We start from the raw sequence: 17,877 nt of genomic DNA on the forward strand, positions 1-17,877 counted from the left end.
CATTAATGGATGAAGTGCGCAATTAAAGTTGAAGCTTTCGATTTTGAAATTCATCTGGTAACCCCCTATCATTGTTTCACAGCCCTCACTTTGGGAATCACTGTTTTACTGCCTCTTATCCCACAACTCCTGCCTCCCAGTTGGGCTAAAGCTCCTGTGCTAATCAGATGTGTAAACTCTAATTATATATTGACCTGAAAATCAGGAGGAAGGGACTCTACTTCCACAAAAGACTTCAACAAGAAAATTCCAAAAAGTAAAAAAAAAAATAATCACCTTGTATTTGAGACTTGATGATCACCTCAATATTCATCTGAAAAGGAAGTGGTGCCTCTTCTGACTGAGGCCAGTCATCACTTACTGCTACAGTGCCAGAGGGTTGAAAGATGGAGAGACATGGTGAAAGAAGTTGCACTAAACCAGAGGTTAACCAACAGCTGTAGCTGACTCACAATGCTTTTTTAAGAAAATGTTATCCCCATGTAGAACCATTATAAAACACTGACACGACAAGACTTTCATTTACTCACATGGTTACATTAAATATATTTAATTATTTTTCATTTGCACTAACTGCTGTAAATATTACTGCTGTAAATATTACTGCTTCCACTTGACAGTGTTGACACCTTTTACTGACGATGTTTATGTTTATACTTTTATTCTGACCTGTAAATGTTTTTGTAAAGTGTCTTGAGGTAACGTTTGTTGTGATTAGGCACTATACAAATAAAGATTGATTGATTCTGGTGCTTTTATATTTATACAGTATGTTATTTAGGTTATGTGGGCTGAAACCGGGACCAGGGGAACTAATTTTGTTCCACCTCATGTCTTACATGTGTGAAATGACAATAAAGTTCCTTAAATCCTTATTAAAATCTATCAAAACATGACATTAAATGTGGTTGTTTTGTTATAGCTACAGATGAATACTGTTTTTCTTAAAAACAATATTTAGTCAGAAAAAGTCATTTTTCTTGGGTTAAGTCTTAAAAAGGGGAGGTGGGGGATTGGGAGTACACTTTGGGTTATTTGGGCCAACATGGCTTTATCTTGTGCTCAAAGCACCCAAACTAGGCAAATGAGCAAGTAGCATTAACCATAAGGATAGTTAAGCTAACTACCACACAAAAGCACTTTTCATATTACAAAAAGGGCAATGTCTGTGTTCCTGTGACGCATTTCTGTCAGAGGATTGAAGGGAAAAAAAAACAGCAGAAGTTGTGTCCATGTCCAAATGTCTGTGTATGTAAGGCCTCGGCACCACCATAACTCATCTTGATCCGTACTCTGTGTCACCAAAATGGTGCCACTGCATTAGTATGGGAGTATAGAAGCACAGTAGGAAAACAAGGCAAAGCTGCACAAGTACACCACAGTGAACCTGAGAAAAAGCTACCGGCTACAGCAGCGCTTTCCGTCGCACTCAGCTGCAGAGGCTAGGGATGCAAAAGTTGTCTGTCCAAAACACATATTATCCTGTCCTCCCAGAATCAGGGACAAATTTTTATGAGTATTGGAAGTAGTTTAACCAAGTCAATCATCCCCCTCTTTGTGCTATTATCTCTTCTTATATCATAACACAAACTTTGTGTTATTTTTCATTTTGGTGTCCCTTTTTTTCTTTGAATCTACATAATTTACATATTTGCAGGTCATTTTCTGTGTTAAAGCCAACTCCCTTACTTGTAGGCAAAGATTTTCAACCTTTTCTTGAATCTGCACAGTTGTTGAATTTGCAGCTTGTTTTTTGAATTTGCAGCTTGTTTTTTCAATGGATGAAATGTTTCAGCCTTTGCAGCACTTTTAGCCTTCAACAAGCTCAAATAAAGCAGTTTTCACACCCTTCTTCTTGTCGTTCCACACGTGTCTTCACAAAAAAAAAACTTTTGACACAAGAACCTAAATTTGAAACACAATTAGATGACACACACATATATAGGTTTGGAGAACACAGCGTACGCATCAGTAGTCAAGGGTACAAAGGGCTGGTGCTGAGGGCTGGATGCCTGGCTGGCATACAGCAGACAAGCTGCCGGAAAATCGTTACAACATCGTTTTACCTCTTTCTCTCACATGCACATGCTCACATACACAGAAAGGGGTATTCATTCAAAAGCACACACCCTGACACGCACGTAGCCCATGGCCTAAAACTCTAATAGCTGTCAGCATTCACAACGCAGCTTAATATGAGTGGTGTGTCCCATTGATTTTGTGCCTCCCCTGCTCCACAGCACAGGGAGATTGGAGTAGATTGGCTTATCAGTGCACACTCATGCCACTGACGGCACATTTGGCTGCCAAATGTTGGTGCTTGGAGGGACCCCTCCTCATAGTATGCCTGCGTGGGCATGGAGAACTGTGGGATTGTGCGTGTGGGTATTAAGTGTGAGCTGTTCCATGCTTTGGCTGCTGTTTTTGTTTTCATGAATAAATGCACAAGAGTGGGGTATAATCCTGTTTTGATCAATGCAAGTGTTTTGAGATGCTTGAATTTCAGTGAAAGTAGGGTGTTTAATGTGTGTACTTGTGTTTTTCACGCTCTCCGATATGTGTGTTTGTGTACATGTGTTGTTTCTAAACTTGTTAAAAACATTTTTTCCCATTTAGCGTGCTGTGATTCTGCAAGTGTTTACTTTCATTGAAGCATACAAACTTGTGAATTTTGTATGGCTGCTTGTTTGAATTGGAATACTGAAAGTGGCTGTGTTTCAGCCTTTGTTAGGGACACACAAAATTACATTTTCGGAGGCAGACACAATAAGATTTACGAAACCAAAACTGCACTTCATCTCAGGCAATATTTTTCCTGGTGGAAAAAGTTTCCTTGGGAAGTAGTCCAATAAACTTTGCAGAAGGTCACCCCAGTCTTCCTTTATACCCTTCTTTGTATTCTAACCTTGTCATATCATGTATGCTAACAAGATGCTGACCTCATCATCCACGCAAGCTGTGTCGCCCTGAAAAGGACACCAAGATGTACAAGATATGAATAAACTTTATCTACTTAACCATTTTCCTGATTTATCAATTCTGATGCTTTCATGTTTGATGTAGAACGGAGTAGTAGCTGCATTTGTCTGCAAAAATCTGTTGATGAAGATTAGTAAATTGTTATCAAATTCAATAGGCGAGAGTGTGATTTTGTTTTCCTGTCTTCACCAAAAACTGCTGATGTGCAATTGGTTAAAACTATTGAACTACAACGGAAACCCAAGTGCTTCCATTATTGAAAACAAAACCCCCTGAGAACAGTCAGTCTACATTTTTATTTGATACTCAAATATTGAAGTAAAGGCAAATTTTATCTTTCATAAAAACAGCCATAACTTTGGGTTGGCTTTATTCAAAGTCAATCTTTTTACCCTTCCAAATCCTTGTTGAAAACTTTTTTATTTTCTGCTGAACACTGAAGCCTTCCTTTCCCCTTCTTAATCTAAGTTCTGTCTTTGTCATACCATATATGCTAACAAGATGCTGACCTCATCATTTAAGTATAATGCCATTCTTTAGAGGACACTGAAACTCAGCGCACAGAGCAAACTTTATCAAAGACTACTGTCATTGTATCCGTTACAGATATACAAAGCCAATATTTGATGGAGCTGTTAAACTACTTTTTTTCCTTCCTTGTAGTTTTCTTCATGCCATGTTGCGCTTCATGCTTTGAAATGCTTTAATTTGGAGATTTATGTAATAAAAAAAAGTCGAAACTTTTGGTGCCCCCTGTGGAAAAAATTGTGTTTGCTAATCTTATTGTATCTTATTTTGTACACATGAGAGCAGATTGGTCTTAAACACAGGAGCTCTCTTCACAGTAGCTTTAAGTTCACATATCTGGCTGCAGGTGCTTGTCCTGATTTTCTTAAAAAGTTGTTGGATTTGCCAAATACACAAGTGGCGTCTCTGATCCGGCTCTTCTCAGTTGCATGCTGACTGTGTATGTCAGCACACACTGGCTGCATGTTCAGGCCTGCAACTTGGACAGATGGAGTCGCAAGAATGAGGAGTTCTCGCACTTTCCAATCCATTAATAAGCCTCAATCTTGTTTGGGTTGTACAACCTCAAACCTGTTGACTCCTGGCCTGGCTGCGCTGATTATGTCAGTAGGTCGTTACAGTCAAGTTGACTATAATCTGGTTTTGACACAGTTTGTTTCATTTTATATACCACTGGGCTTTTCTCTGTGTTTTTTTGTGCACAACTCCCTGTCCTGCTGGATCTGCTTTTGTAAAATTGACCTGTCGCAGCTCTGGCATCAGGCAAAAATTGGATCATTGCGTATCTGCCACAAGCTGCAGCAGCTGGACTGCATCAGAGCGGATCCAGTGTAAGTTGATACACTGATTTGAATGGAAACCTATCTGATCTGGTGCTGTGACGAAGCGGGGCTGGACTTGAGATGCATTAGGTGTATTTCGGCCGTTAGCATGTAAAGGATTCTGAAAGCAGCTTTTTTTTCTTTCTCCCACTCCAAAGAAGTTTTTGTGGTATCGATCTGTGGCACAAGATCCTCCAAAAAAGTCAATCTTAACTTGAAAATTTAAGAAAAGTTCAAGAGGGTAAATAAAAAACTCTTTACCTCGACAAGTCATTCAGTCGAGCTACAAAACCCTGTAATTCTCTCTTTTAAGTGATTACATTTGCCTCAGGGTCAGAAAACTTTACATCTGTAGCCTGAAGTCATTTAAAATATTTGCTCCATTGATCTTCCCTTTTCACTGGAGCTTACTTTAGTTAAAGTGATAAATGCGTACTTTTTCAAAGTGATGTAGAAAAGACTCTTCAAGTATATGAGGAAAATAAGACTTGATTGAGTGAAATATCAAGACCTTGTTTATGTGCATTTTATATTGTGTCTATTTATTGCTGTTGGTTTTCTGTACAATAAAAACAAACTCAAAGCAACAAGAACTCTCTGCTTTAACAACTATTAGCTCCCAAAGGACCTCCATCCTGAAGGAGAGTGAATAAAAGAAAGCTATATATAGTTTGTTTTATCTTGTTTGTGTGTGTCTTTGTTTAAGGAGGAGCAGCCCTGTCCTCCTTCAGCTATAATTCTATTGGTATGATTAAGCACAGCAGATTACCTCGCCTTTCTTTGCCGGCTCTGAGCGCTGTTGCCTCAGCTGTAGTGTGACTATATTAGATGGAAATGTATGAATTATTAATTGTATAAACACAGAAGGGTGTAATTGTCTGGCCCTATCTCTCTCCCTGCTGTGGACTGATGTGGAAATGAGCTCCAGTCTGAGTCACTGAGATAATGAGTGGAGCCGAGGGAGTGAGAGAAAGAAAGAGAGGGATGTATAGAGGAGGTAAACGGAGAGCGAGGGAGAGCAGCTGTGTGTGTCTCTCCATGAGGCTTTGGACATTTCCCAGTATGTAACTTAAGAAATCACTCAGCGAGATATATGTAAACACACCTGGTACAGAACTTTCTTTTCCCTCTGCAGGATGTTTGCATTAACATATCTTTAATGTGCAGCATTCATACATGTGTGTGTGTGTGCATATACACAAGCTTTATTGGTGTGTATCTGTGGGTGTTTGTCTACCTCCTCTCCTGTTGAGCTTGGCATATCCGGGCGCGTATCCATTGGAGAAAACAGAGGAGCTGGTGAAGGCTGTGTGAGGGAGAGGAGAGGCCAGAGCTTCATCGCACTTCTCTGTGGAGAGGAGGGAGGATATGACAGCAGAGGGGGAAAGAAATAGGACAGAAGATGGGAAAAAAGACAGCAAGAGGAAGGGAAAATAGGACATGAAGAGGGGGGAGGGGAGAAAAAAGAGAAATTGTGAACATTAGTGTTTCTTACATGGGAAAAAGAACATGCATCAATGCTTGACATGTATTTATGTAAGGCCACGGAGCAGCTTAAGTGGCGGTATAAGAATCTTAATTAGATGTTGAATAAAACACTTCATGAGTGAGATCTCACTCATCCAATTCAAGTACTCCTCTCTGAAAAGTCTTGCAGTCTTGCAGTCTTGTATTCCTTAGTGCTTTTTCCAAACTGGAGTTCCTTGAATTTGAAGCTGAGCGCAGACACAAAAATATCCACCAACTCTGAATGAGCAACTCAACCTTGACCAGGTACAGAATGGTTGCAAAGCACTTTCTGTCTGCGTTGATGAATACAGCAACTTGTTTTTTAAGTTAGCCTAACAATACAATTTAATCATGGTTTTAGTCACTGAAATAAAGTCATTTAGCAAGTCTGTTACTCGAAAGGATTTTGGTCCAACTCTTTTCTGAAATGATAGAATGGAAATTAAAGTGTTGACCAACCAGGTACTTTTAAGGTAAGACACATACCTGTGATGGTCACTCATTGTTCGTGTCTATCCAGTGATCACAAACAGTTATAGCCAGCTTACAACTTCATCTGAATCTTCTGGTTAAAAAAAACGTCAGACCTCACTGCACTACAAGATAAAGTCCTTCCCCTGTGTGTGTTTACATCAGGGTAGTGTGAGATTGTAGCAATAGAACAGCAGCCATTAGTCAGAGCTACTGCTGTAGCCAATATGGTAAGCTTTAAGCTAAGACAAAAAAAATATGGTTATCATTTCTTTGTCCGTCACTTTCGTAAGACATTTGCCTGTGATTGTGATTGGAGTCCACTTTTCAGGACACTAGACTGGCTGTGTCAAAGAACCATTGGGAAACTTCCTCAAGAAAGTGTCTTACGGCTCATTACTCTGAAGAATCATAAATCAGAGCCCTCACATTTTTCAGATCATATCTGCTGACCATCCTCAACACCAAAAGACAAGGGTTTAGTTTTTTTGCTCCAAATATCTTAAAAAAAGGGGCTTCCACTCTCTACAATTCTGTTTGCTGCTGCATTTCATTAAGTTCAATATGTGAGTAACGATCGACCTTGCACTGCATTATTTTAAGTCTACCTTTAAATCTGTCTTTCTCTGTTTAATCCCACATTAATATTCCATCTTAATTTTAATCCTTTCAGTCTTATTTCCCGTTTCTTTTTATGTTCTTTGTGACATTGCATTGTATTTGTTTTGTTCATATTTTTCATAATATTTCCTCTCATGTGGAGCATTTTGAATCGCCTTGTTGAGGAAAGAAATTATTCAAATGAAGCTTTTTATCCTTGAGTGGTTTCAAACATTGTCATGTCTTGGAGTCATAATTGAGAGAAAAATATTTGGTTAAGGGATTTGCCTTCAATTGTTTTCTTAAAAATTCTGTTTTTCTTTTGTTAGGCTGTAAGATTTTTTTTGATGCAGTGGTTCCACATTTTAATATCTTATTTGACATTATAAACTTAGTTTAAATGAGGACATTTGGTGGTAACCCCCCCCCCACTTTGGACACAATGTAGTTAAGCCAACACAGTGTCTCCTTGCTTCATGCTGAAAATATAACAACTGCCCTTTTGACAGGAATATTTCTCTTTAAGAGACAAAGAATGTTGAATGACTCAGTTGACAAAAGTAATATGCCCTTTGTACTAAACAGAATCAATTCATCCTCAAAGTAACTCAATTTTGAGCTACCAGCTGCAAGCCCAGTAAACACATAATCAGACTGAGGTCAGCTGACAACAATATCACAAAGCCTGCAGAGTACTACTTTAGACCGGTGGTTCTCAAATGGGGGTATATGAGGTCACTCTAGGTGGTACGAAAGAGTCAAAAATGTATATTCAAAACATAGCTACCAAGCAAAATCCCCTCAACACTGTTTATTCCATCAATTTTTAAATCAAATATAAGTTGAAGTTCATAAACTTATTATCTTATTCAGAAGGTTATTCAATTCTGTTTTACACCCCCCCAAAAAATAACTAAATAAATAAATAAAATAAAATAAAATAAAAAATACCAATAAATAAAACAAATAAATAATACAAATATTACACAGAGATGAAAATAAAATAAAATAGAATAGAATAAAATAAAATAAAATAAAACAAAATAAAATAAAAAATAAAATAAAATAAAATAAATAGATAAAAAAGAGTCTCCCTTAATGACAACACAAATAATATAATTGTGGTTGAAGCGTAGCAGCAATACTGCTGAGAACACTGAGGGACTCTGCAGAAAAAAACATTTCACAGGGGGTACATCACTGAAAAAAAAATTGAGAACCACTGTTTTAGACTATGAAAATTCCCACAGACCTGTGGATGGAGCTAAATCACAGAAGTTTATTACAGTGCTTGCTAACTGGGTGACACCAACTACAAACCTGCACAATGTCTGATTCTAGTGATCTCTGCTAACTGCTAAAAGATTCAGACATTTGTCTGAATACATCTTCCATCTGGACCAATGTCTTAGAGTAGCCCAACAAAACAATCAAAAAATACAGAAGTGTTGGGCCACCAAGTCCAACCTGACCTTGCTGTAAACTCACGGTACCCAGCACTCAAAAAAGGAATCAAACAAAGCGACTACAGCACTACCTGTATGCCTGAGACACTCAAAAGCAGCAAAAATCACCAAGGAGAAATACAGAAATACATTTTCCTGACAGTCAGTCACACACACACTCGCACACAGTCATGAAGTTGCTTTCTTTCCTCTCTTTCAATTCGGGCCCTTTCACTCACTCAGACTCACAAACACAAACACCCTCAGTTCTCTCAGTACATTAGGTTTCACGCAGGGAGAAATTGTGAATGGTCTGTCAGGCCAGGTAGAGGCAGTCAATAGCTCTCTGTCATGCCCCAGCGTGTGTGTGTGTGTGTGTGTGTGTGTGTGTGTGTGTGTGTGTGTGTGTGTGTGTGTGTGTGTGTGCAAGCCAGATTTTGAAGGAAGACTATTGTTTGTGCTTCCGTGCATGTGTGCAGCAACACTGGGTGAAAGCCATGCTACTTTCTTGGGCTGTTGGCTTTTTAGACATATTGCTTTGTGTCACAGGTGGACTCTCAGAGAAAAAATAACATCATCAGGGCATGATAATGTATGAGTGTGTGCATGTGCATGTGCATGTGTGTGTTTGCTTCTCTATGGAAAGAGGAAGGGTCTGCAGGCTTCCTTCTGGCATGTAAGTGAGGTCCATATTTTATTTCTTCCCCTGGTTTGACAGGAGGCACACACAGTGACACACGGGTTCACCTTAATGAGGATGCTGGCACACTGACCTAGCACTGCTTAGGTAGTAAAATCTAGTCGTATGCATGAGTTGCAGTAACTTGCTTACCACCAAGGATTTAAGCACCATTCACACAAGTACTTTTGGGAAATTAAAAGATACACTCAGCAGAGTAAAACCAAGAGAGGATATAAGAATAAACATCTGCTAGAGGTAGGAGGCAGAACATTACATCAGATAGGAGTACAGGTAGAGCAACCATTAACATTATGAAATCGGACTTCTGGATAATCTGGAAACCAGACAGAGGGGCGCAGTAAAAACAAAGCATGGGAAACAGCTACAGCACCTCTGTGCCCTGGTAAAATCAACCATGCCATGAGATGACTTTGATCTTTTTGCTTTAATAAAACCAAAACTGGTGAGTTTTACAGCTTATACCAAGTAGGTCATGTGATAAAGATGCTATAACCATGTTTCATTCCTTTGTTAAAATAGGCCACAAGTGGACACTTGAGAAACTGCAAGTTATATTTGCACTTCCACATTGCATTGACATTTCAACACTGAATCATCTGATTGGCCATCACACATGAGACCCTTTTGATTGGCTAGTTGAGGTGGGACCACTGTCAATTCTAACTTTGTACATAGGTCTTCATCGTTTTGAGTCCTTACAGAATTAAGTTTGGAAGACTGAAATAGTGATACCTTATTGTGTTCATAGCCAAAGTAAAAGAACAATACACAGGAACATGATATCTGTGTAATGCCTCTGTGCCAGTTGTCTTTGTTTTCATTATGCAAACAAAGCGCTGTGCTTCACAGAAAGGATAAATAAAATATGATTACATGACAAGATAATGCAGGAAGCTCCCAAAGTGAGAACAACAGCAGAGGAAACTTTAACAAAATCATTTACAGAGACGACAATCAAACACAACATAAAAACAATGAAACAAACAAACAATAAGTGAGCAAATGATTGCAGCACAAGATAATTAGTAAGAGCTTGGGATCTTATGTTAACAAGACAAAGCAAAAGTTGTTGCTTCTTGGATGAAAGTAATGTGTGAATGGGGATGAGTACATACTATGTTGCAAAATAAATAGATGAAAGGAAAAGCTATCCTCTGAGTACTTCTATTAGTTTCTTTGTGGTAGGCAACATAAGCCGTACATATTGTATAAAGAAAGAGTGAGAATAAGGTGTAAATACTTTTTCTAGATGAGCTGAAGAAGAATGACAAGGAACAGTAATGATGTAATGAAAGACACGAAATGATGAATCAGTATATAAACAGTGGAAGTGGGGAAAGGATGTGGGAGAGACTTGAGAGCTGGCAGACTTGGCATGTTAGCACAAGCTACTCACAGGTATTTTACGCATACCAGGTTGTGTCACTCTTCATCCCAAACTGCTTTCCAAATGCCCGGAAATTGGTGAAAGTTGAGCCAAGCTTCACCTTAATTAAGGAAAAATCTTTACCTGTTTGGTGTTTTGTTTCACTTTGGTTGTGTCTTTCTTACTCTGCGATGCTACGTCCACTATCAGCCTTTCTGATTAGCTTCCACTCAGGATCATCAACATGCAAAGTCTCCTGCACATTGCGCACTCTGTGATTGGCTGATATAATTATGCTTATACATCCTGATACAACCAAAACATCAACATGCAGGCAGAGGAGAGGGATCGAAGCAGACACAGACACTGACATCCATATCTAGAGGCCTGTTGTAGACAATTGAGCAGGATTACTACCACAGAAGTTACCTTTTTTTTTTTTTTTTTTTTGGAAAATCCTACAGGCCCTTCCTTTAAGTAGCTTTGCAATAAGTGTTGTAATGTCTGGCAAGCAGGTTATTAGAGCAGAATGAACCCCCAGTATGCCTTTTCTACACTAAACTGCTGCAGAATATTTTTGTGTTTATTTAAGAGATCAGAAAACAGCACACCTGGACTTGTGCTTCTCTTTAGCTCCTTGTGCAATCGTGCCATAAGTGCAGCTCTCACAAAGCAGCATCTGGTCATGAAATTAAAAGACATTTATAGGTCATGCTTCAGTGTCTGTGAGATTATATTTGCACCTTAATTGATGATAACACCTAGTATCTGAATGCACATTTATTTAGAACCTTACACACACACGCACACAGGCAAAACTGTGGATTAACTCTCCTGCACTGATCTGCAGAGACACACACATGGATTGCAACAGATACAGTCATATACATGGTGCCTCTTTTTCAGTCACACACGTGTGCACACAATGCCCCTCCTGTCGCTTCCGTCTCGAGAGTGTCTCTATAACATCTTCCAGCTGCACATGAGCATGCTTTGTTGGTCACACACGCCTACGCACACATTCAAAGACTGCGGAGAAACAGGCAGGGAGAGATGAGAGTGATGGGAGCTGATAGGGGGATTGAGTTTGAAAGGAATGGAGGTGTGGAGGAAATTGAAATGCATCTACAGAAATTTCCTTATCATTCTCTTAGCACTGATGGGCAGAAAAGCAAAAAATGAAAGGATTGTAGTGTAAAATTAATATTGTAATGAAGCAAAAAATGATCCCAAATATTATAGAAGTGGTTGCAAAAATAAAATGATGGCAATAATACAGCACATCACCAGGAGCTGGATTATGGATACAGACATGCTCTGGTGAGTATGTGTTTTGCCTGTGAAATCAAATATCACAGTAAACCCAGCTATTATCACATAAACCTCTTAAATATGAGGTGTAACAGTCTTTAATTGTGATAATGACGACCCCCTCATGGGCAGCATTACCTCATTATTGGCATTCTTTAGAAAATGACTGATTGGATTTGAATATATTTTGCCTCATGCAGCTAGCATTGATTTGTTTTCTTCAGTACAAGTGCATTAAACTCCACTGAAGGCAGCTAATCAGGAACAATTCAAACATTTGACAACTAAACAAGCCCCATTTGGCTGCTTTCTCCTCATCACCCTTTCACCTTTGTCCGTGCAGCTGCTCCCTCTGCTTGCACTTGTTACTGCTGTAACTGTGCCCTCACTTGCGAAAGCTTCATTTGTACAATTCATGTCAGACGACGTTCAACACAAAAGGATGCTTCTACTGGTTTCTTTTTGGTACATCGTACTTCAGGGCATTAATTTAACTGCTGCTACAACTCATAGCACGCTGCTTGGATTCATGTGCAGACCAATGACAAATAGAGTTAATATACTTTTAGAACATGAAACATGAAGGTGATTTCAAGCCTGTTCATATTTATCATTTTTAGTGAAATCTCAATGAACATTTCCATGAAAGGTTCCATTTTATATGAAAACCTTCAAAACCAAGTCTGCAGTTTGACTACTGCTGTATAAAAGCTGGGTTATAACTTTGATGTACAATAGCTGCTTTATGATTCAAATTTTGACATTAAAGAGGAGGTCAGGAGCTCAGTAATTTTAGCACATTAAACTGAATTGCTTCACAATTTACTTGAGCGGTGTATAGGTGGGGTGAAAGACTGAGTCAATTAACTAAAAAACTTATCAACTAGGAACCTTGAGACCATTTTGAAATGAGGGAACTGAGAGGCAAAGGTAATGTAAAAGATCTAAACTTGTCAAAAGAAAAAGAAAATAAGATATTTTTGTCATAATTTTGAGAGGGATCTTATGAGGGTGTATCCAGACTTTTCTGACAGGGGCGATCCAGCTTGGGCACTGACTTGTGAAGGGGTTGAGTAAAGTTTTGGTGCACAGACACAAACAAGTAAAAAATAACACATTTGGCAGCATCCCAACAGGGTAAAGAAAACCCCAGTGCAAAACTCTGATAACACACCTGATGATCTCCATGGCTTTCTGGACCATGTTAAAACATTGGTTTCCCCTTGCATGGTGATTTTTAACCTGCACTTGTGAATGCTGGGATGAACTACTTTTGACATTTGTTTTTGGAGGGGATTTTGAGACCATGCCTTGATTTTCAGCTCAAAGGCATACCAGGTTTTGTCTTCTGCACAGAGATTGCTCTTGAGTCTCTAAATCTCTGGATTGTGAAATCTTTTTTTTTTTTTCTTTTTAAATTATCATTTTATGCTAAGGAACACTACAAGCACTTGAACTCTTCTCTCAGTGTTCAATCCCTCTCCCAGTGTGATCAAGTTCTCTAATTTGACCATCTTTTTTGTTTCAACTGAGTGATTTTTGAGTTTTAACATTTTATATATTGCCTTTGCACTGCTTTTTAATTGAATACACTATTGAAATGAAATTCTGTTTTCATTAACATTGTTCACAGCTTTCCAACTTTTTGGGGGTCTAGGGTTGCGATGACATAAGTGTTCCATCCATCCATCCATTTTCCATACTGCTCATGGAGGTGCCTGGAGCTTATCTCAGCAGTCTTGGGGCAAGAGGCGGGTTATACCCTGTACTGGTCGCCAACCAATTGCAGGGCTGGCACAGAGACAGACAGAGACAGACAACCTTTCACACACACACTCACACTTATGGACAATTTAGAGTGACCAATGAATTGGATGAGCATGTTCTTGGACTCGTCACAGATAGACCCACTGGGCAGACTGGTGTCATTCTGAAGGTGTAGTGCTACGCATTGTGCCACCGTGCAGCCCATGAGTGTGTCATATTCCCATGTACAGTAGAATTCTTATTCACATTGTAAGGCATGGAAGTGGTATACCAATTGGCCACAAATAAATCCTTTGGCTGATTAGATCAAAGAGGGGGCCAATGACAGTCCAAGACAAACTTTTTGTAAACACCCTAGGCATGACACTCCAGGACCAGACTCTACATTTCACTGTAGCATACACATGCATTTCAGTCTCTAAAAAAATAATTAAGCCTCTTCTGGACTGAAATTTAATTATGGCTGGATCAAAACAATACTTTTCAATTTTTGTTTCTGTGTAAACAGGGATGACGGTGTGGTCGTAATGATGCAGGACAACAAAGAAACAAGGACAAAGCTGTGACAATGACTGTTGTTTGCTATTGCATTGAAGCTGGCATATTATGACATGTCTAAGAAGAACAATGCAGCATCCTTTGCTGCTTTGAAAGTCTATTTCATATGATTGGCTACATTTCTTTGATATACTGCCAGTGTCTGGATGACAGAAGCACTTTGGGTTTTTGACTTAGGGCCTCTGTTTCAAGTTTCACAGGTAAAATTGTGTTATTCTCCCGCCTGAAAATACAGGGGATAAATCAGACATTGCCTGTTCCTTTATTTTGAGGATACACTTGTCCTGGCAATAGTAACACTTCTCAGTTTTTGATTTCTTTTAGAGGATTACATTTAAAGGCAGTGTTTTCCACAAAGGTATGCTCTTCATGTGAATAAAATACCTTTTTGTTTCTCATTAATATTTAAAATGAGATCTCGAATCATTGGCATCAATAATTCACTGCTATATATCACAAAGCCACCTGGCACGGCTCCCACACTGTCTTCTGGCGTAGCTTTAAAACATTTTGTGTGTATGTAATAAAGCAATTAAAGACACATGCACCCTTTCAAATGCACACACATGATGTATGGGAACATGTGAATGACAGCTGAAATGAAACATGCTTTCTCAATGTCATTTGGCTGTAAAGAACGGAGAAGATATTCATGAATTCAGCTCACTTAGTCATCTTCTCAGGACTCAAGTGTGAGATTGTAGCAGCTGATATTTGCCTGTGTCTCAAGTGCAAGTAAGGGTTCTGTATGTTTAGCAACTTTAGTGTGAGCAAATGACCACAATATCAACGTGCAAATGTCAGCCTATTCCCCACAGAGATGGGGACTTATAGTTTTACGCATGATGGAGTGATAAGAGAAGAGAAGCATGAATGGGCAGTGAGGAGGACCTGGGAGTGAGAGGTAGATAAGACGGTAAAAGAAGCAAAGGGGGGGAGGCAGGTACAGGAGAGCAAAGAGAAAGTGGCTGCCTACCAAGGCATTCTTAGTGACATTTCCAGCTAGGTAAATAACTAGGATGTGGAAAAATAGCAACCAAGAGATGTGTCAGCCTGCTGCTGCCATAAGGGACCAGGGCCATGGATAGACAGGGTTTGGCCAGTGTGTTCAAAGGGCTTCACATCTCTGCCACATCTCTGGAGCTGAAGGGAGCTGGATACAAACAGTGGGCTGAAATTTATGACATCCTAAATGTCAGCTGGCATAAAATCCCACATTTTAGCCATGAAGCTGGATGTTGGCATCCAGGATGGAGCGTAATGACAAAAGAAAACTGCCAGGGACTAAGTCCTTAAATAAGTTGTTGTACCTGCCATATTTGCAGTACAAGAAAGTATTCTTGACAGTTTAACAAGTTTATCCAGTTGTGATGGCTGTGCACCAACAGGTGCAGTATATGCCATTATAAAGGCATTGCTTCATTTTTTTTTCATGCTTATTGATTAGTGAGTTCGTATTGGTTGTCTTTAAATGTCACAGTTCAGATGTAGACAGTATGGAAAGTAGGATGGGTGAAGATGTGCAAACAATTGATAAAAACTGGTCCAGTGGCATAATATGCCACAGACATGTGTCATTGACTAATATGTATCTGTAGTTTTTATCACTTCTTACACCATCTGGATCCAAAATGCCACATTTGATGTAGGGAATCACTGAGGAGGGTCCACCAATCAGACTTTTTTAGCTCACAAGCCCTGCACCTTGTAGTCCTTGGACACCTGGATTGCACTACCTTCTTGAACATTGCTTTGTATATCTGCTAAATGAAACTGTAGAATTATAGAAATCTCGGCAAGGAAGTATCAAGGGGGGAAATGAATTACCCCAGAATTAAAGTCCGACCCCATTTCCTGCAGGTGAAACGCATATCTTTGTTCTTGAAGTCCTTCTCCCTGCAGAAAATTCAGTTGAGAAGGTTGTTTTAACATAGATGAAATACAATTATACTACTCTGTCCTTTACACAAATGTAAACTGAGATCATTCAGTGTTTGCATGTGGACTTTAATGTATTTTTCTACTTGTCATTCATCCAATTTAAACAATGTTTTTGCTATTGTTCTACATGATACAAATTAAGAAATCAATTAGTGGATCAAGTTGGACTGAAAAAAAGTCACCTGATGAAGACAAACCTGATATGTGTGTAAATGTTGTTGGTTGCAAACAAAGCATAAAGTTAACCAAAAAACACTTACACATATACCTTCCGCTCATGCACATCACACCACCACTGATTCTGCTGACCTTTCACTCCTCCTTCAGTAAATACTTTATTTTGAATTCTAATTTGATCCTATTTGGTTTACTCTTAGTTTATAAAGTAGTATTCAAAAAAAAAAAATACATGGCATTTTTTCTCCCTTTTTTGTCATGATCTTTTGAGCTGGGTTGTGAAAATGGACAGACTACACCAGACACAGGCAAAATACAGCACAGATTTTCTAGTTACCTCGCCCCCTGGGAATGATATAGGTTTTGTTTTGATTTGAGGCAACAGAAAGAAAGTTGATTGATAGATGGCCCCAAAGACTCCTGATCACAATTTCAAAAATCAACAGACATAAAAAAGTGACTTTTGATGGACCCTGTATAAATCCTGCCAAAGTCCCACTCGTCTTTTTTGACAGTGAGGTCAGTAAGTCAGTCAGACAGTAAGAGTATACAGTGTGCTGTGCCAGATGGTCGGGCAGACTGAGAAAAAAATACACAAAACTCTGCTGTCTGTATTTAATGACAGTGAGGAGTTGTGCTGTGGTGCTGTCAAGTCTATTCTCACAACAAGACTGAGCACTGAAGTTTCAGTACTCGGGGGCTTTTTCTGGACTCGAGTCATGAACACTGTGGAAGCTGTCAAAAGTGCCAACAGCTGCATGGAGATACAGTCTGACTCTTCCAACTGCCAGTGAGTGGGCGACTCTCCGTCTGTGCATGCCGTTGGTCTCTGGTGTGGCCGGGAGCACTCTTGGACTTTTCCCTTTTTTTGTCCACATTCCTGTTTTGGTCCATCTGGTGCAGATTGAGAGGTGGTCTTCCACTAAATTGTGTTTTCTGCTGTGGAAAGCTTCCTCTAGTGACCTAATTTCTTGTGTAACATCTATAAAGTTGGCGTGGTCCATCTCATTTATTTTGATTGATAATCTCCATCAGTATAGCAGGGGTATGTTGGAGGAGATGGCGGATGAACCTTTAGGAGCTACTTTTACCGTCGGAAGGCAGATTTGGCATCAAATCAGATAATTCACTGACAGCTTACTGTTGATATTAGCCAACACACCATTAAAAGCAAATTCAAAGGTCCTGTGTTCAAAACTACCTCCAAAAACAGCTCTTTGATGTATCTATAGCAGTATCTTCTCTCCAAAGGGTCACAAAGAAAAAGTTTAGAGAATGGTCAAGTAGCCCTTTGCTAATGAGAAAGCAGCTACATATGCGTGTTGTCGTGTACACCTGGGATTGCATGACAGCCGGTCCCCAGTGGGCTTCACAAAGAGGTATAGGACACAAATTAACAGATGTTTCACAGCGCAGAAAAGGCCTCATTAATCGGCAGTACAGATGGTGGTCCTACAAGAGCATTTGCCTGCGTCGTGCTTTCAAAATAAAAAATAAAGAGCAGTAAACACATGCATGATTCATTGTGTGGCGTATAATGGTCACAGACACTTTGGCAGACTGGTGTTAGAAACTTATGGGAATGAAGAAGACAAAAGAGAAAACATGGACAACACTGGATTAAATACACCAAAAAAAAAAACAGTGTTTGAAAACATTTCAGGGCAAGGGCGGGCTTTTACCTCAACTGTAAGAACTCAC

The 17,877-nt window shown here is 39.3% G+C and overlaps 1 protein-coding gene across 1 annotated transcript in view; it reads right to left on the minus strand.

Annotated features, from left to right (window-relative positions):
- cntnap2a (contactin associated protein 2a) overlaps window positions 1-17,877 on the minus strand; it is a 533,013-nt gene that overhangs the window by 291,901 nt on the left and 223,235 nt on the right. The window contains exon 2 of the mRNA XM_074693022.1: window positions 5,566-5,676. Within this exon, the coding sequence (XP_074549123.1) occupies window positions 5,566-5,676 (111 nt within the window). The remainder of the gene's footprint in view (window positions 1-5,565; window positions 5,677-17,877) is intronic.

The sequence above is a fragment of the Halichoeres trimaculatus genome, unplaced genomic scaffold (genome assembly GCF_033239565.1).
Source record: "Halichoeres trimaculatus isolate MK-OKI-2021-1 unplaced genomic scaffold, fHalTri1.1 fHalTri1_scaffold_18, whole genome shotgun sequence".
NCBI classification, from domain to species: domain Eukaryota; kingdom Metazoa; phylum Chordata; class Actinopteri; order Labriformes; family Labridae; genus Halichoeres; species Halichoeres trimaculatus.